The sequence below is a fragment of the Grampus griseus genome (genome assembly GCF_964374135.1).
Source record: "Grampus griseus genome assembly, chromosome: 3".
Classification (NCBI taxonomy): Eukaryota; Metazoa; Chordata; class Mammalia; order Artiodactyla; family Delphinidae; genus Grampus; species Grampus griseus.
In genome coordinates, this window is record NC_139019.1 from 47,584,513 (window position 1) to 47,605,856 (window position 21,344).

Genomic DNA, 21,344 nt, shown 5'->3' on the forward strand with positions numbered 1-21,344 from the left:
GATTTAGTGCATTCCCAATCAAAACTGATATACTGCTTCTAAATTTTATATTAAAATTCAAAGGACCTTGAATTACCTACAACATTTTTGAAAAGACCAAGATTGGAAGATTTAACTTTAAAAAGCTATATTTATCAAGACAGTTTAATGCTGTTATGAGGATAGATATAAAATTAATGAGAACCACACTGAGAGTCCAGAATTATTTCTACACTTATATGGTCAATTGATTTTTTCAATGGCAAAAGGAAATTCTTTTCAACAGCTAGTGCAGGATATCCATGTGAAAGAAAATAATCTTTGATCTTTACCTCACTTCATCTCTAAAAACTTCAGTTGAAAATGATCACAGACCTAAATGTAAAAGTTAAAACATTTAGAAAAAAACATGGGACAAAATCTTTCAATCATGGGATAGTCAAAGAATTAGATAGGATACACACATAACAAATATCAAAGAAAAAAAATGATGAATTGGACTTCACCAAAATCTTAAAAATTCTATCTTTAAACAAAAACCTTTGAACAAATGAAAAGACAAGGCAGATAGGGAGAAAATTTGCAATACATATCTGTCATAGAACTTGTCAGAACGTGTGAAGAGCTGTCATGACTCAGTAATAAGACAAACATCAGAATTTTTAAAAGTGGGCAAAAGATTTGAAAAGACACTTCACCAAAGAAGATACATAATAGCAGTAGTCATCAAGGAATGTGAATTAAAACCATCGTGAAATAACACTAGACTGGTTAGAATTTAAAAGATTGACAATATGAAGTGTTAATGAGGATATAAAGCATATGAAACTCTCACAAATTTCTGGCTGGAGTGTAAAATGGTACAAGTACTTTGGAAAACAGTTTATCAGCTCTTTATAAATTTAACTGTCCACTTACTCTACAACCTGGAAATTCTGCTAGGTGTTTACCCAGAGACATAAATAAGTGTGCCCAAATACTTGTACCCAATTTTTTCACAGCAGTTTTATTCATAACAGCCCAAAACTGAAAACTGCCCAAGTAGTGAGTGGATAAACACATTGTCATTTTTCCATACAGTGGAATACCACACAGCAGTAAAAAGAATAAACTGCTGCTATGCTTGTTGTGTTTGTTTTTTTATTACTCCATATCAATATTACCACAAATTTAGCAGCTTAAAATGGCACACATTTATCATCTCCCGGTTCCCGTGGTCAGGAGTCCAGGCATAGCCTATCTGGGTTCTCTACTTAGGGTCTCACAAGTCTGCAATCAAGGCGTCAGCCAGGGCTGCATTCATTACTGACCAGTGCTCTTGGACTCCTTAATCACTAGAAATTGGTAAGCGACCAGACAAGAAATTCAAGCAAGGTTTTACTGGGACTAGTGCTATAGCACGAGGGAGCAAAAACAAGTAACAGGTTCCCTTGCTTACTCCTCGAGTGGAGCGGGCAGCTGCTTCCTTATATGGGATGAGGGTAGGGGTGTGTCCAGGGCTCGGGCCAGAGGGGTGGCTAAGGTGGTCTGCCCACGCCCTTCATGGTGCTGTGTGCAGGGTTCATGTGCGGTACTCTGCTTTTGCTCCAGTCTCTCCAGAAGTGGCAGTTGGGTTTATGGTCTTTTTGTATCTTATTGTTCATAATTTTCCCCAACTGTGCAAGCACGCAGTTATTTTTAGTCCTTTATAGTTTCTTTGTATTTTGTTGCTGGAGGAGACATTTGTCCAGGTGCAAGCACTGCAACAAAGGATCCCAGGTCCCAACCTGTCTCACATTCTCATCTGGAGGCTTGAGTGTGGAAGGATCCACTTTCCCACACGTGTGGTTGTTGGCAGTATTCAGTTCCTTGCAGTTGTAGGGCTGTGAGCTTCAGTTTTTTGCTTGATGTTGGCCAGAGACCACCATAACCTCCTTGATGTCGCCAGCAGTTTCTTGCCACATAATATTCCCCAACATGGCCTTCTTTTTCCTTACAGTCAGGGAGGGAAAGAGAGACTCCAAAAAGAAGGATGCTATAATCTTATGTAGCATCATCATGTAATCACATACATTCCATGACCTTTGCCATATTTTCATAGTTAGAAGTAAGTCACAGGTCCTGTCCTTACTCAAGGGGAAGAGATCATACAGAGGCATGAACACCAAGTGGTAGGGGTTTTGGAGGTTACCTTCAGAGTCTGTTTTCTATACACAGTAACAGGGATTAAGATTATTTTATATTGAGTAAAAGAAGCTAATGCAAAATAGTACATACTATAAGATTCCATTTATGTGAAATTGTAGATAAGGCAAAACTAATCAACAGTGACAAAGGGTATTGATATAGCACTTACTGGGGGCTGTGGGTGAATTGAGGTGGGTGTTTGCATGTAGTCAGACACTAGGGAACTTTTGGAGATGATGGAAATGTTCTATACACTGATTGTGGTGCTGGTTACAAGGTTGTATACATTTGTCAGAACTCATGGAATTGCACACTTAAAATGGTTTCACTGTGTTGTATGTAAATTATACTTCAATAAAGTTGATTAAGAAAAAAGAACAGTAATAGCCAGCCATAAGCATCACAAAGTTTGTAACTTAATTGTGCCAAGTAAATCTAATAATATCCTTAAGAAACTGTTTAGAGTCAATAATCAGAAAATAACTCATTTTGTAATATATCATTTGAAGAATTTTCAAGAAATTCTTGTGGTGAAATGTGGAAAAGTTCTTGTGGTGAAAAAGTGAAAAAATGTGGATTTTTTTTATATATTCTTTATGATGTGTCAACACTCAGAACTGGCAAAGATGGTTTTTTGAAAGATGAAGCTTTATTAAAATGTAGTATTTTCCTTTAGTAGTGTAAACACATATTTCTAATGTATCTTTTGGATGCAAACTGTTGATAACCTATCTATAATTTCAGCTCTGAATGGTCACCTACTGAATCTGGTGATAAATTTCTCATTTACCTTAACCCCTGTTGGTACTACTTCTAAAAGTGTATTAGCCATTTTCAGTTCTTATAGAATTTTGAAGAATCTATGCTTCATGAAGTATTTAACTTGCATGTTCACTTTTATGCTCATTATACTGTGTTATATTCCAATAAGAGTATTAAAGTTCAGTGAAAATCTCATGCCCACTGATGAGAATGCAAATGAGTGTTGATGAAAGAATGCTAGGATCTTAAGGCATAAACTGTCCGGTTTTCTTGCTAAATTCTATTCAAACAATGGTTACATTATAATGAAGACTGATACAGAATCCACCATACAAATATAATTAGCAATGGCAAAATCATTATATAATTTGTAATTGAATAGAGGTTCAGTTCCAGATTGTTTTGAGGTTAAAAAAAATATAAATGTAATGATTTTATATTAGCGCTTATTTCTGTTCCTTCCTCCTCCTAACCTTTGCCAGCCATCAGCAGGACATTTCCTTTGTTGTATGTAGTGACTGGGAAACTAGGGATGATTATGTAAATGAATGATCACACTGAAAATTTCTAGCTGTAACCTTTATTGGATACATAACAGTGAACAGGCATCAACCATCATCTCAAGAAGACATTTCAAGTATCTGGTTATTGTATAATTATAAGTATTGTAAATTATATTGTAGAATTATTTATTTCAGAAATTGCATTTATCTATCTAAACAAAAATCTTCTTCCTTGAGCCATTTAAAACAAAGCTAAAGGAAGCCCTTATATCTTTCCTTAGAGAATAATGTCTCATGAGAGTGAATAGTCTAGATACTACTTAATACGTTATCTGAATTATATTACTTTCTTATATCTATGAATGAATTTTATAAACTTACACAAAACGAGTAGGGTTTAGAAAACACATATCAGAGTTTCTTCAACCTATTCATCCACCGTGGAATTTTAAAAGATTATTTGGATTCTACTGAAGTATTTTTCTTTTCCCAATGTTAAAATAACTGAAAGTGATGTTTTATAGACTCATCAGTAAGGCAAATTGTTGTTTTTCTCATGGTGATAGTAAGTGTGCATTGTGCCATTATATTTTTTAACATGGTCTGATGCCAGTGGTAGTGTTCATTGAGTCTAGAATACATGGCAATCAGGTAAAAAGTGTAATAGGTTTTTGGGGGGTTTTTTTTGTTTGCTTTTTAATTTTTATTGGCGTATAGTTGATTTATAATATTGTGTTAGTTTCAGGTGTACAGCAAAGTGAAAAAAGTGTAATAGTTAATAATGATTTTTATTTTAGATAATATGGAAGTGTTTTGCTTTTTAAATTTTATTTATTTATTTATTTATTTATGGCTGCCTTGGGTCTTTGTTGCTGCGTGCAGGCTTTCTCTAGTTGTGGCGAGTGGGGGCTACTCTTTTTTTTTTTTAACATCTTTATTGGAGTATAATTGCTTTACAGTGGTGTGTTAGTTTCTGCTTTATAACAAAGTGAATCAGCTATACATATATCCCAATATCTCCTCCCTCTTGCGTCTCCCTCCCACCCACCCTATCCCACCTCTCTAGGTGGTCACAAAGCACCGAGCTGATCTCCCTGTGCTATGAGGCTGCTTCCCACTAGCTATCTGTTTTACATTTGGTAGTGTATATATGTCCATGCCACTCTCTCACTTTGTCCCAGCTTACCCTTCCCACTCCCTGTATCCTCAAGTCCATTCTCTAGTAGATCTGTGTCTTTATTCCCGTCTTGCCCCTAGGTTCTTCATGACCATTTTTTTGTTTGTTTTTTAGATTCCATATATATGTGTTAGCATACGGTATTTGTTTTTCTCTTTCTGACTTACTTCACTCTGTATGACAGACTCTAGATCCATCCACCTCACTACAAATAACTCAATTTCGTTTCTTTTTATGGCTGAGTAATATTCCATTGTATATACGTGCCACATCTTCTTTATTCATTCATCTGTCAGTGGACACTTAGATTGCTTTCATGTCCTGGCTGTTGTAAATAGAACTGCACTGAACATTGTGGTACATGGCTCTTCTTTTTTTTTTTTGCGGTAGGCGGGCCTCTCACTGTTGTGGCCTTTCCCGTTGCAGAGCACAGGCTCCGGACGCGCAGGCTCAGCGGCCATGGCTCACGGGCCCAGCCGCTCTGCGGCATGTGGGATCTTCCCGGACTGGGGCACAAACCCGTGTCCCCTGCATCGGCAGGTGGACTCTCAACCACTGTACCACCAGGGAAGCCCCATGACTCTTTTTGAATTATGGTTTTCTCAGGGTATATGCCCAGTAGTGGGATTGCTGGATCATATGGTAGTTCTTTCTATTTTTAGTTTTTTAAGGAACTTGCATACTGTTCTCCATAGTGGCTGTATCAATTTACATTCCCACCAACGGTACAAGAGGGTTCCCTTTTCTCCACACCCTCTCCAGCATTTATTGTTTGTAGATTTTTTGATGACGGCCATTCTGACCAGTGTGAGATGATATCTCATTGTAGTTTTTTTTGTTTTGTTTTGTTTTGTTTTTGCGGTAAGCGGGCCTCTCATTGTTGTGGCCTCTCCCGTTGCGGAGCACAGGCTCGGGACGCGCAGGCTCAGCGGCCATGGCTCACGGGCCCAGCCGCTCTGCGGCATGTGGGATCTTCCCGGACCTAGGCACCGTATCCCTTGCATCTGCAGGCTGACTCTCAACCACTGCGCCACCAGGGAAGCCCTCATTGTAGTTTTGATTTGCATTTCTCTAATGATTAATGATGGTGAGCATTCTTTCATGTGTTTGTTGGCAATCTGTATATCTTCTTTGGAGAAATGTCTGTTTAGGTCTTCTGCCCATTTTTGGATTGGGTTGTTTGTTTTTTTGATATTGAGCTGCATGAGCTGCTTGTAAATTTTGGAGATTAATGCTTTGTCAGTTGCTTCATTTGCAAATATTTTCTCCCATTCTGAGGGTTGTCTTTTTCTTCTTGTTTATGGTTTCCTTTTCTGTGCAAAAGCTTTTAAGTTTCATTAGGTCCCATTTGTTTATTTTTGTTTTTATTTCCATTTCTCTAGGAGGTGGGTCAAAAAGAATCTTGCTGTGATTTATGTCATAGAATGTTCTGCCTATGTTTTCCTCTAAGAGTTTGATAGTGTCTGGCCTTACATTTAGGTCTTTAATCCACTTTGAGTTTACTTTTGTGTATGGTGTTGGGGAGTGTTCTAATTTCATTCTTGTACATGTAGTTGTCCAGTTTTCCCAGCACCACTTATTGAAGAGGCTGGGGCTACTCTTTGTTGCGGGGCGTAGGCTTCACATTGCGGTGGCTTCTCTTGTTGTAGAGCACAGGCTCTTGGCGCACGGGCTTCAGTAGTTGTGGCACACGGGCTCTGTAGTTGTGGCTCACGGGCACAGGCTGAGGAGTTGTGGCACCCGGGTTTAGTTGCTCCACAGCATGTGGGATCTTCCCGGACCAGGGCTCAAACCCATGTCCCCTGTATTGGCAGGTAGATTCTTAACCACTGCACCACCAGGAAAGCTCATGAAAGTGTTTTTGAATCAAGATATATAGTTGTTACTAAAAGGATTATACTTAATGGTAGCCCTAGCATGGGGGTTGGCAAACTTTTTCATTAAAGGGCCAGATGGTAAATATTTTAGGCTTTGTGGGCCATATGGTCTTTGTTACAGCTGCTCAACTCTGCCATTGTAGCCCACATTATAATAGATAATATGTAAATAAATGTGACTGTGTTCGAATAAAACATTATTTACAGAGGCTGAAATTTGAATTTTATTTAATTTTCATGTGTCATGAAATATTGTTCTTTGTTGGTTATGTTTTTCAGCAATTAAAACGAAAAACAAGCCATGGGCCGAATTTTGCTTGCAGGCTATATACCGCTGCCATAGCAGTTGATTTTTCTGAATTAACTTTCTAATCCAAATTAGAACTGAAGATTTATTGCTTAAAACCTTTTAGAGGTATATGGCTCATGGTGAATTATTTTAAAAGAAGTCTCTTTCCTGGGGGAAAAAAATGCCCATAAACATAGACAAGTACCCCTTATTTTGACCATAAAGAGGCAGTTGACAGCTTCCATAAACCACTTATTCCTTGATCGTACAGAGGAATCTTGCTGTTGCTAAGCTGGGTTTTCTAATACAGGTCAAAATCCCATTACAATGAATATTTTTATAAAGGGAGTATTTTATAGTGGAAGTATTCATTCAACAACTGTATTTAAGTACCTACTCTTTCGAGGCATTTAGGTGGTAGAAAAATAAATCTCCTGTGGATGCATCCTGCCTTTGACAACCTTCCAGCCTAACGAGAAATATAAAGTTTGTGCAAGTTGTGGCTAGAAATGGACCAAACAGAGCTGGAAGCTAATAAGAATAGGATGCAGAAAATAATAACAGAGATAGAAGTTCAGAAACAGAAATAGAGAAGGCAAAACACTGGGTCTGTATTGAAAATACACGTATGGGGTCAGTGCAAGAGAGAACAAAGTAGGGAGAAATAACTTATCACAGGCCCACAGTTGAATGTTGCTCTTTGTACCTGCACAATCATTCTTTACTGGGCTTGTCATGAGGACAGGTCCCACTGCTATTACTTGGATGACAGAAGGCAGGGTAGCAGAGCTAGCCTGTCAGAAGAGAAGGTGGCTGGTGAATGGGCAGAGCTCAGATTTTAGAGCCGGTTCAACCAGCATTTGATTCTCAGACTGTTACTTGCTAAATATGTGAGTTTCGGCAAGTTGCTTAATCTTTAGTTTCCCAATCTGTAAAATGGGGTGAATCTTATTTTTTGACAGTAGTCAGTGTTGTGACCTGTTCCTCTTCCTAGTTTAGTGTTCTTTGCTTGTTGCTTATAAACTTTGAGAAACTGCTTAGTAGAGCATGGATGGTTTTTGGATCCAGAGACAGGGTCAGATCTGGATTCAAATTCCACCATTACTACTTAATGTATAAATTTGGGAATGTCATTGAATTTCTCTATAAAATAAGCATACTTCATGATTTTGTAATGAAGATTGAACTAACTAAAGTGATAAAATAATAGTTTCTACTTTTCAAAGACTGTATTCCTTACAGTGTGTTTTCTCACAGTTTCCTATATATCCTCATAGGCCAAGCAGGTTTTGTTGATCTTTGCTTTTTTTGAGTCTGTTATAAAAAATACAGGTTTACTGAATAATAGTGATAGTGATAACTTAGACTTGGATGTTTACTCTGTGCCAGACTCTGAGCTAAGAACTTATATATACTATTTCATATAACTTGCACAATGTAGATACTAAAATCTAGATACTAGTATTATAATTTTACAGGTGGGAAATCTGATGCTTAGAAAATTAAATAACTTGCCTCAGGTAACACAGCTAGTAAGTACTTAAGTTGGGATTTGCACCCCCAAAATCTGCCTCTGCTCTGCTAAGTACTATAACATGTCTTCATGTGATTCTGATACACTTCTCTAGAGGCAGTTGCCCCACTCCCTTCCTATTACTAAAGCATCTAGCACAGTGCCCAGCGTCCAGAAGGCACTTCACAAATATGGGCTCTTTCTACTCTGCCTCTCATCTCCCAAATGTTGCAGCTAAGATACCAACCAGACAAGATAGACTGCTTGCTAGAACAGGTTAGAAGAGAAATCTCTGTAAATGAAAACTTTTCTACATCCATTCTTTTAAATGTTGAGCAATAATTGGTTCACATTTCCAGGATAATGTAACTTTAATATTGCCTTGAAGTTTACTGTATTATGATTTGGCTTATATGCCATATATACCCTAAATTGAATTCAGATGATTATGGGGTATGATTTTAGTTATGAAACTATCCCCTCTACATCCTCCCCACACTTAAGTAATTTTTATGACACAAATCATTACCTAATATGTTTCTTTTCTGTGCCCCTTCACTAGTATATATGCTACAGGAGAGGAGGGAACTCATGTGCCTAAAACAATATATAACAGGTGCTTAATACATATTTGTTTCATGCATGAATGAATAAAATGTGCAAATTATAGAAAACTTATATTTAAATATTATTTTTCTTTATAGCTTGGATCAGAAAAACAAGAAAGACTCCACCTACTATGGAGGTAAGAATACACAGGAAAATATTCAAATAGGTGTTTATAATGCTGTGTTTCTCAATTGGGAGTTTGTACTCTCAGGGATACGTGAAACCTCTAAAATATATGTGATGCCACCTCTCCAAAGCATTAATTTTACCCCATAGAAAATAATTTCAAACATTTTTATAATAAAATAAATGCACAAATTGTGGGATGTAACAAAATCCATATAAAATGTTAAATGAAATAATAAAAATTTAAAACAAAATAAAAACACTTTAGAGAATGTTTGGACTTACAGCAGCTTGCATTAGGTCATTTCCCTGTCCCCTGGGAGTTCTCTGTTCTGATACTGATGATTTGGTGGAAAAGTTTGAGAAACACTAAATCTCTTGGTCCTCTCTAAATCATGCTCTGCCCTTAATTTTATATAAAACATAAAATTTTATAATTTTATATAAATTTAACACTATCTAGTATCTGAAGAAACTTATTACAATTAGCATGTAATATGTAACACTTGGTAACTAATAGTTGAATTGAATTTTTATTTAAAACTTAAAAACATAGGGAATTCCCTGGCAGTCCAGTGGTTAGGACTCCATGCTTTCACTGCCCAGGTTCAATCCCTGGTTGGGGAACTAAGATCCTACAAACCACGTGGAGCGGCCAAAAACAAAAAAAAACTTTAGAAACATAGTTTGGGTGGGATGCAGAATAAAAAGCATAGCAATGCTGTGGTATTTGTGTTTTTAAAACATGATTATTTCATAATTTTTATTTTAAAACAATAGCATGAAATGTTCTAAAGTTAATTTGTAAGAAATAAATGTATTTCATAAGAGGGAAGTTTTCAAATTAATATACTACCTATTCCATTTTTTCTGCTACTGAGGACTCCTCTTTTCCCTCCCCTATTCCCTCACTACTACAACTCTGCTGACAATGTAAATGGGCTCTGATACTCAGGCCACACTTTTTAAGAGGTGGGATACTCCAGGGCAGAATTTATGATGACCTATAAATTGGCATACCTATCTTTACTTGTTCCATTCCTCCTGGACTGACTCCATCAAGGTGTGTCTGCCTGGAGTCTGAGTGAGCACATCTCTAAGCCTATTTCTAGCTTTGTATGTTGCTTCTACCTTGACCTTGTCTTACTCTTCTCAGACCCTTTTTTCTAATATCAGTGAACCTTGGAATAAAAGCGAAAAAAAGTCAATGTGATCCAATATTCAGAAGTATCCCCTGTGGTTTCCAGTGGTAGGATGGATCAAGGAGCCCTTCTGATTCCCCTTCTCTGGGCCATAATAAGAGCTACTGTTCTCAGAGAAAAAGGTGTTTCTTCTATCCTCCAGACTTTGAAAGCCTTCTTCCATGGAAACATTGATACTTGCAAAGTGATTAGATGGAGGCAACTGCAATAATCAGGCCTAAGGCACTACTCCTATAAATGTTAGGTAATCCCAGTATCTCAGACAAGTTCCAGTCAGAACAGTGAGACCAAGTCATTCCCTCCATGGTGCTCACATTCTTGAATATCTAAAAAGGGGCCCCCTGTTGCCTCTTTTCTAATGTACTGTTAATCACATCATTCTTTATGCTCTTCTGTACCTCCCAACAGACACACACACACACACACACACACACACACACACACACACAAATGCACACACCCTTTTCTCTCCCTCCTGACCCTTTCCATTGTGTTCCAGGAATTTCCGTTTCTTTATTAGCAAATTACCCTTCACCTTTAATATTGTCCTAGGAACTTTCTCTACCATAGAGCCTCAAGTAAAATCTATGTGTCTAAAAGATAGTGAGTCTCTTTTTTCCTTGAGATAAATTGTGCTCATTTTCCTACAACCCATAGAAAAGGAATTGGGATCGATTGCTTCTACCTTCCCTGAGTCATTTCCAAAATATTATTCCATTTTGTGAGCCCAGGAGAGTGTGGTACCTTTGCAATCCAAGTAGATTTCTCTCGACCTGTTCATCATTTTTATCTTTGCTAACCTCTAGGGCACTCTCCCACACTGATGGCAGATATTAGAGCCAGACTTGAGGTTTTTTCCCCGTCAGTGTCTTCCTAAGTCTTAGCCATTTACTTCTTTGACTTCATCCACACCAGTATCCCTACTTCAATAAACAACCACTTCTGTAGCCACACCTTAGTTCGTGTCATCCCCAAACATCATTCTATCACTAAAACTTATAAACTCTTCAATCCCAGATTTTACATATATCATGTTAAGAGGGAGGAAAAACCTATTTACTGTTAAAATAAGTCATGTATACAGAAGACCACAAGAATTAAATGTATTGTTTAATAGGTTATTATAAGGCAAATTCCACCCAAGTCAAGAAACAGAACTTTGCCAGCTACTCATGTGCCCGATCTCAATACAACCTCCTTTCTCCCCACAAAAGCAACCCTGAACCTGACTTTTATAGTAATTGTTTACTCACGTGTTTAAATAATCTTCTCAGCCAAATGTACACTATAGTTTAGACTTGCCCATTTTGTAAAAACTTCATATTTGTTTTAAATCTCTTTCAGTTTATATGTTCTTCCTCCATCACTTTTATTTCCTTACAAATTTGTCTGTTGAAAAACCCAGCCCATTTGACTTAAAGAGTTTGCCACAGTCTAGATTTTGCTGATCTTATGCTCTCTGTGTAATTCAACATGTTCCCCTGCTCCTCTGTCTTTCTTCCACATTGGCAGCTAGATCCAGAAGCTAGATATTGATGTTTGATCTTTTTGTCAAGAATGTAGAAAATGTTTGGCAAGACTACAGGAGAACATTATGTCTGGTTGTCCTTCTTTTTGTGATCTTTGTAATTGCTCATGCTTAATACCTATATCAATTCATTAGAAACAACCTCCTATTCTTGCATATCTGTTGAAACTAGTTTGTTTTCAAGATGCTACCAGTAATTTGAGTTCTCTACTTTTTTTCAAATCACTTAGTGAACTCCCACCCCCAAATAGACTTCTGCCCATATCACCTGTAGACTATGGCTGAAGCTTAGCCAGTAGCAATTAGAATACCACTTACAATAGCATCAGAAAGCATAAAATACCCTGATACAAATTAAGCAAATATATGCGACATGTAGACTTTTTAAAAATATTTATTTATTTGTATGTATGTATGTCTGTATTGGATCTTCATTGCTGTGTGAGGGCTTTCTCTAGTTGCGGCGAGCAGGGGCTACTATTTGTTGTGATGTGCAGGCTTCTCATTGCAGTGGCTTCTCTTGTTGCAGAGCATGGACTCTAAGCACGCGGGCTTCAGTAGCTGTGGCACGTGAGCAATTGTGGCGCACGGGCTAGCTGCTCCGTGGCATGTGGGATCTTCCATTCTTAACCACTGCACCACCAGGGAAGTCCCAAGACATGTAGACTTAAGACTATAAAACACTGGTGAGAGAAATTAAAGAAGACCTAAATTAATGGGGAGAAATACCTCTTCATGGACTGGAATATTCAATATTGCTAAGATGTTAGTTCTCCCAAACTGATTCACAGCAGTAATTCTTTTTTTTTTTTCTGGCCACGCAGCCTGTGGGATCTTAGTTCCCCAACCAGGGATCGAACCCGTGCCCCCTGCAGTGGAAGTGTGGACTCTTAACCACTGGACCATCAGGGAAGTCCCTCACAGCAGTAATTCTTACGCTTTGTCATGCACCAGTTACAGGGAGGGCTTGTTAAAACACAGATTGCAAGGTCTTATTCCCAGAGTTTTTGATCCACAAGGTCTGAGGTAAGGCCTGAATATTTGCATTCATAACAAGTTCCCTGGTGGTGGTAATGCTGCTGGGCCAGAGCCCTTACTTTGTGAACCACTATCTATAGACTCAATCAAATAAAAATCCAGTTAAAATCCCATTAGACTTGTTTTGGTAGAAATCAACATGCTGATTCTAAAATATATATGGAAATGCAAAGGACCTAGAATAGCTGAAAGCAATCATGAAAAAGGAGACGACAATTAAAGAACTTATGCTGCCTGGCTTTAAGACTTACTCTAAAACTATAGTAATTAAGAAAGTGTGGGGACTCTTCTGGCAGTCCAGTGCTTAAGACTTCGCCTTACAATGCAGGGGGTGCAGGTTCGATCCCTGGTCAGGGAGCTAAGATCCCACATGCCTCAGGACCAAAAAACCAAAAAATAAAATAAAATAAAACAGAAACAATATTGTAACAAATTCAATAAAGACTTTAAAAATGGTCCACATCAAAAAAAATATTAAAAAAAAAGACAATGTGGTACTGGCATAAGGATATATAAACAAATAAGTGGAAAAGGATAGAGAGCTTAGAAATAGTATACAGCCAGTTGGTTTTTGGCAGTAGCACCAAAGGAACACAATTAGGAATGGAAAGTCTTCATAACAAGTGGTGCTAGAATAACTTAATATCCATATGGAAAAAGCTGAACCTTGACCCCTACCTCACATCATACACAAATATTAATTAAAGATGGATCATAGACTAAACATAAAAGCTAAAATTATAATGCTTCTACAAAAAGGCATAGTGGCATATCTTCACAACTTCGGGGTATACAGGAGACAGAAAGCACTATCCATAAAGGAAAAACATTGGTAAATTGAACCTGATCAAAATTAAGAGAACAAATATATGGACATCATGGGGGGAAAGGGGAGGTGGGATGAATTGGGAGATTGGGATTGACATATATACACTATTGATACTATGTATAAAATAGATAACCAGTGAGAACCTACTGTATAGCTCAGGGAACTCGGTCCTCTGCGGTGACCTAAATGGGAAGGAAATCTAACAAAGAGGGCAGATATATCTGATTCACTTTGCTGTACAGTAGAAACCAACACGACATTGTAAAGCAACTATACTCCAATAAAAATTAATTGTAAAAACAAACAAACAAAAAACTAATGCTCATCAAAAGAGAACATTAGGAAAGCAACAGACTGGGAGAAAATAATCACAGTACATGTATCTGACAAAGGACTTGCATCCAGACTATATAAAGAACACTTCAACTCAATGATAAAAGACAGAGCTAATAAAAATGGGGTGAAAATCTTGAATTGGCTTTAATAAGATTCAAGAATGGCCAGTAAGCATATGAAAAGATACTTAACATCACTAGTCACCATAATGGGATACCACCACACATCTATGAAAATGGCTAAAATTTAGAAGATTGACAATAACCATAACTAGAGCAACCATAAACATTCATATATAACCATACAGTGCTGATTGGTGTGAAAAAGATATAACTATGTTCAAAAACTGACAGTTTCTTATAAAGTCAAACGTACGCCTACCCTGTAACTCAACAGTTTCTCTCCTGGCCACCTTGAAGGCTGAAGGAATCAATTTTTAGGCACACTTCTTGGGAAGCTCTGGCCAAAAGATCTAGTTCCTTGAAATTCCATTTAAGCCTCCTGCCCTGCCCAACTTTCTAGCTTTCCTCCTTATATTTGTTATACCCATCCTACTTTCCAAGGCACTCCTTGCTGTTTCTCAAGCTGAATATCTTTCTCTCCCATCAGCAGGACACTTCTGCTCATGCTTAATTCTGTTTAAAAGGCCCTTTAAAATTCTGTGATACTTTCCTTAACTTTTTTCCCAACTTCTTAACTCATAGTTAGTCACTTCTTTCTTGATATAGCTACGCGGCCTTGTGCACTTATATAACCCTTTGAGTTCAGTATTATAATTACTTGTTTTATGCTGACTATATTATGGGCTATATGGCACAGGGATTATGTCTTATTCATTTATATAACAGACGCACCTAACACAGAACCTGATTCATTATTAGTTAGATAGGCTTTTATTGACAGACTGGAAAATCTCAATGCCATGTAAACATATTACATGGTTTGTATGACAGAGTTTGAATTTCCAGCGACCAACTATAAAATAACCCTGAGAAACTGAACATATTTTGAAATTGAGCATTGCTTGTACTTTTTTCATGAAAATTCGGTTTTACTGCAGGTTGCCAATATAGTTCAACACCTGTTCATCAGTTCAGTACAAGTTGAATTAACATTTCACAGAATTAATGAAGTAGACTTTTCCTAGTCTTGACTCTGTCCCGTTAGAAGCCATATGCAGCAAGTATTCTGAAATATTGCTTCTCCTTTCATCCTGACAAGACGGTAGGAAACAAAGTTTTCTGTTTGAAAAAGTAAATAAATGTATTGCCAAGTATTGACAAAATACATGAGTCAGCAACAGGTTTACAGACAGTAGAAGAAATCCGTAATATTAGAGCTCACTCACTTCATTTTTAATACATATGCTCCATGAAAGAGGAAGAGGAAATTCTAGAAATCAGTAGAGAATGGAGTTGGATGGTGATACTGTAGTCGAAGGAGAGGTTAGGGCAGCTAGGTAGGTCCATACTGCACAGCACCTTGTTTACTTGACCATGTTCTCAGATCTGGTCCGGAGGCTCCAAAGACTCATTTTTTGTCCACGTCCAAGGTAATTTGGCTCTAAAAGATATCACAGTGACTAAAACACAAACAAGAGAGTTTGAAAGCGTTGCCAGGATTCCAGTATATTAATTTATAGTAAGAAATTAAGTTGGCATAGGAAAAAAACAGTAGGATATCTGGTGAGTGTGGCATTAGGATAAGGGAAGTTAAGTAGTAAAATAAATGTTTAATTGCATCCAGCCTAAAATCACCTGTTGTGTCCATCTTACAATAGGGACTGTCTGATCCATAGTAATGGAAATAATGGAAATATTTAAATAGAATAATGGAAATATTTAAATAGAATTGACCACAATTCCCAATGTCTGTCTTTATCCTAGGAATAGCCTTATGGTTTGGAATAGAAAAAAATTGCCACATGTGTATTAAAGTTTTTGCCCCCATGAACAGTGTTTTTATGGATTGCCAGCATTTGTTTCTATGATTATCCTTTTTTCTCTGCTACTTCTTTCTGATTGACCTGTTATTTCTTTTGCTATTACACTAGTTATATTATGGTCAAATGTTGCTGGCCCTGCAGCCCTTCATTTATTTTACTCTTTTCATATCTCTGCCCTGGCCTATAATGTGTTGATCTTACAGTTTAACTTTCAGAAAAGAATCTTATTTCTGAATTTCTGAAGCCCATTTCATTGTTTCTAAGTGACTGACATTTATTGAGTGAGTTCTCTGTGCCTAGTATTATTAGTTCATTTTATAAGTTACAGAATTGAAATGTCTTAAAATTGACATTTTGCATATATAATCCTATTTTCCTACGGACTTAAATGGGGAGTGTATGTTCTTATGGAAAAATAGACCCCTACCCCAAACCTCGCAATCTCACTTTTGGTAATATAGTGGAATTGGATAAGAAAATTGTAACATGTTCATACGCTGCATTAAAACATCATTCATTAAAAATGAATGAACTAGAGCTGCATGTATCAACATGGATAAATCTCAGAAACATAATATTGAGTAAAAAGAGCAAGTTGCAGAAGATTTCGTACAACATGATACCATTTATATAAAATTTGAAGGCAGGGAAAGAAAAAGAAATTTCAAATGAAGTTAGTCAGTTAAACACATAAGTTTACTTTCTCTTTTTGAGCCTAATGAAAATGGCAGTAAAGGGGGTTACTTTTAAAAGCATAAGGTCAAAGAAAAATTGAAGAGGCAAACGCAGCAACAATGTTTTGGAAGCTGGAAAGCAGATGAGCAATGTTAACAAATTTAGCAAAACTGAGGAGTACAACCCCTAATCTAGCAGAAGAGAAAGCTTAGAAGAAACCCGATTTAAACCACAGAACCCCGGAATGCTCAGTAATTGGCAATGCCAGGAAACTGAAAGTGGAGTTGAGGCTGGTGCTAAAAACAGTAACCTGGTTGAAAATCTATTTAAGAAGCAATTCGACATTAACCAATAAATGTAGAAGAAATAACAGAGTTGGAAAATAACCATTTTTCAGCTGTCATTGTGATAATCGATTCAGGGGAAAATCATTAGTGGATATTAAAACCATTGGATCAAATTTTGTTGGGGAACAGGGTATTTACATGGTCTCAAGGTATCTCCCTGAAGATTACTTATTAATTACAAAGGGGAAGAAAAAGTAACTTTATAGTGGGCAAATCTGGCCATACCACCGTAACCAGCTAGTTAGACGTGCCAAGTAGAACAGCCCTGATGTCATGTTTGCCTCTTTGTATGATGCACTGAAAGTAAGACATCATTCATGTAGTAGTTTTTTAAATGCACAAATTTAATCTAATCATGAGGAAGTAACCAGAAAACTTCATGAAACGCCAGGCCAGTCATATCAGTGTAATGAACGACAAAGAAAGACTAATCAACCTGATGAACAAATATGACACGTGATCCTGAATTGAGGGAAAACTTTAGCTATAAAGGACAGTATTGGGGTGTTTTTAAAAATTTGAACATGAACTATATATTAAATAATAGCGTTGTATCAATGTTAAATCTCCTGAAGCAAAAGAAAAGGACATTGTTAAAAGTCCCTTTGTGAAAGTCTGAAAACCAGGCAACTTTTCTACCCAGTTGAAACCTGGAGTTTTATTCATGGCAAAGGGAAAACAGTACAGACTGTTCTCCAGACATATTTGAGGGAAGAGGTACATTCGGAAAAATAGAGGGATTAAATGAACACATATATACTGAACATATCAAGTTGAATTATAGATAAGTATGTGGAAAATGAACAGACTTCATTTGTTATCTCCAAAAAAGTAAACCTTGGGTAGGAGAAGGAATAATAATTTTAGTGTTTACTCATAATAATAAATATTGAATATTGATTTACAACTATATTGAGGATATGGGATGGGTTAAATCCTCATTTTCAGTAATGAGAAGTTAACATACAGTGCTTGAAACTGAATAATAAAGAATGATAATATAAAAATGTTATGGAAGGGTTGGGGCAAAGTCTGTTTGATAGCTGTCAAACACTTTTGTGGCTCTCTGGTTTGGCCTGTACCATACATATCAGCTAAAAGAATATAAAGTAGTTGCTTCTGGCGAGAGAGAAATAATATTTTCATAATAAGCCTTTTACGATGATGTGTGCTTACAAACTATGTGAATATATAACTTTAATTTAAAGAAAAGAATTTGAAAAAACACATACACAGTGCCGTAGATGAGGGGTAGCCAAGTTTTTCTTTCGAGTACCTGATAATAAATATTTTGGCCATTGTGAGACAATCTCTGTTGCAACTATTTAACTTCGTCGTTTTACTGTGAAAGTACTTATGGACAATATGTAAACCGGTGAGTGTGGCTGTGCCCTACATAACTTTGTATGCAAAACAAGTGGCAGCTGGATCCTAGTTTGCCAACCCCAGCTGTTGATCAGTGGTTTTCAAATTGGGATACCTGTACCCTGGGCACACAAAGACTTCCTGTGGGATATACAGGTATGAATAGCTTTAAAGCAATTAATTTCCATATTCTCTCTTTCCATATGTAGTCCTTCCTAAAAAAAGATCTGCCTGAGAACTCCTTCTGGTCTGCCAGTTCTCCTTTCTGACTTTTTTCATAATCATCTGTCTTTCAAAAGAAAAGCTTACTTCTTGTCCATACTAAATCTTACTATGGTGCGTTGCGTTGGGGTTTGAAAATCAGGGCGGCAAACAAAGAGACTATCAGAGAGTCTCTCCTGAGAGAGTCCCTTGAGAACAAAACAGAGAAATCTTCAATAAAAATTATTGAAAGGGGCAACACATTATTTCATCCAGGTGACAAACTCATAGTAAGGCTCCATGCCTTATAGTTTCTCTGTCTACTTAGCTAGCTAGCTATCCATTTATCTATCTTAAAATTAAAATTCACAAGTGAGAAAGTTGTCATGGGGACACATAATAACACATTTATTTGAATTTTAAAATTAAGTTAGAATTTTTCTGAGAGTAGGTTGAATTTGGGTGATTGCATTTGACAATGAGGACTGGCTTTGCCAATTAAGTTACATGGTTATATTTTCCGTAAATTGAATAAACTAAACTGCAGCTTCAAGGCTTTGACAAAAACATATTTAAAGCATGCATTTGATATGCAGTAAACTGGAAAATACATCCTTTGCCATTATTTAAGTGTCAACTTAAATATGCAAGGCGGTGCATAGTTTTTAAAAGTCTTAGGAGATAAGTATGTAAAAAATTTCAAAAAATCACTGCTGTTTTGTTTATTGATATATAAAGATGTAGTGAGACTATAAAAACATGCATGAATAAGTAGGTATTACCGCTGGGGAAGGAGAATGTAGATGGGGGCTCACAGAGCATTTTATTGGTCATGTCTGTAGTGTTCTTTTTCTTAAGTTGGATGGTGGTCACACCTGTAGTGTTTTATTTCTTAAGTTGGTCATATTTGTAGTGTTTTATTTCTTAAGTTGGATGGTGGTCATACCTGTAGTGTTTTCTTTCGTAAGTTGGTCATATTTGTAGTGTTTTATTTCTTAAGTTGGATGGTGGGCACATGAGTGTATATTATATTATTAGCTATATTTATTTATACACATGAAATAGTTCATTTAAAAAGAATACAATGAAACCTCGTAATCATATATTTTAAGAGAACACGTTGGATCCCTGATAGAAAAATAAGATATTCAGAATAAACTGAAAAATGAAATACTTGAAATTCTGAAATACCAAAAGCACTTAAGGAATTACATAGCAATATGAGTAAGAAATAACCAGTGTGGTTTAGGTTTTGGAATTCCTTTTTAAAGATTTAATGCTTATATAACTTTATTGTTCATTCAGTTATTTATCAAGCATCTAGTATGTGCTTGATAGGTAGTATAATTTCTTTGTAGACATATGTTGTACACAACAACTTGTCCTAGATATCTTAACTCTGTTAAATTATGTGTAAACTGCTTTTAGTATCATCTTTTTTCCTCTGTGAAACTGAATTAATCTGATTCTTTACAGTTGCAAGGAAAAAACATTCACATATTGCCTTCAGAAATTGGATCTTATTGCAATTTTACACAGGAGCATTATATCTTTGGTGGTACAGTCATTTTGAGATCTTTGGTTTCCAGGATTAGAAAGGATATATCCTGAGCTTGATCAACGTACCATTCTTTATTTACCTACTAGCATTTTTGCCTACCCAAAGGAAAAGTTGTGGTTGAATGGGTTTACCACCGTCCACAATGAAAGGTCCCCGTTGGGCCGAGTTTTATGTCAGTCTATTGACCTCTTTTATACCTAACTCATTTGTGGCTGCTTTTAAACAGACGAAGAAGCAGGCTTGTCCCCATTCAGGAGTGCCTGAAGCCCAGAAATTTATACCTGCTAGTGTAATTCTTGGGCACTTTTGTGACTCTCTGGCTTGGCCTATACACTATGACCTTACTTGATTTTTTTCCCTTTGTTTTATTAAAAAATTAATATAACAATAATATTTAATAGAAATTATAAATTACCCCAAATTCTATGGCTGGCTGCACGATTCTTAACTTTAACAAGTTAATTTACCCATGTATACATCGGCAAGTAATTGTAATTTTGGTATGTTTATTGTTTTGTATTCTGATGTTTTCGTTTCACTGTCATAATAAAGGAATTTTAAAAAGCACTTGAAACACAATAGCATAACACATAGTTGCTTTTTCTATGTACCTTCTTTGGTATTGACCTCTAGCTTTGTAAAAGCTGAAAAAAAATATGAAATTTGCCATGCTTCTCTAGAAAAATGTGGTAAGAAATGAAAGTGAATCATTTGAGTGTTTTGAGCTCCTCAGAGTCTATACTTGTAACCATAAGCTAGTGAGCCTCCCTATCTATAGGTATTTATTTATTAATTGTGCAAGAAATTTTTATGCTAGTTTATGTTGTAAATCTTTTTGGTTTTCAAAACACTGAGTTTAGGTGGGTCTTACTAAAAAGTAGCATCTCAAATTTCAAGCATCCCACCTTTCTCGGTATGAAAGGATTGCTTCTTATATACTTCTGTACAAAGCTGAGGTCTGAGTTTGGCCTTAGTTTTGGAACATATTTTCTTCTATTTTGACCTTTATCTGACTTTTAAAGCAGAATGTAAAAGTTTTTTCTTTAAGTTGTATATAAATAAAGTGCTATTATTCATTATTTTTATATATACCTGTGGTCAGGTTCTTCTGAGATTCATCATAACCTCCTGGATGCATATTTTAAAGTGTACAGAATTAGTCCTGAATATTTAACCTTCTGATTCATATCATCAGTCACTAAGACAAGCTCCATTTAGGTTTTAAAACTGGATTTACATCCAGAGTGAAAAAGGTTAAGGGAGTTAAAATGAGATTAGGGTTTTTTTTTTGTTTTTTATCCATACTTTTTCTCAGT

The 21,344-nt window shown here is 36.4% G+C and overlaps 1 protein-coding gene across 1 annotated transcript in view; it reads left to right on the top strand.

Annotated features, from left to right (window-relative positions):
* The window catches only part of NDUFAF2 (NADH:ubiquinone oxidoreductase complex assembly factor 2), a 187,418-nt gene that overhangs the window by 136,391 nt on the left and 29,683 nt on the right, over nucleotides 1-21,344 (top strand). Inside the window, exon 3 of the mRNA XM_082650577.1 lies at nucleotides 8,971-9,011. Coding sequence (XP_082506703.1) covers nucleotides 8,971-9,011 — 41 coding nt within the window. The remainder of the gene's footprint in view (nucleotides 1-8,970; nucleotides 9,012-21,344) is intronic.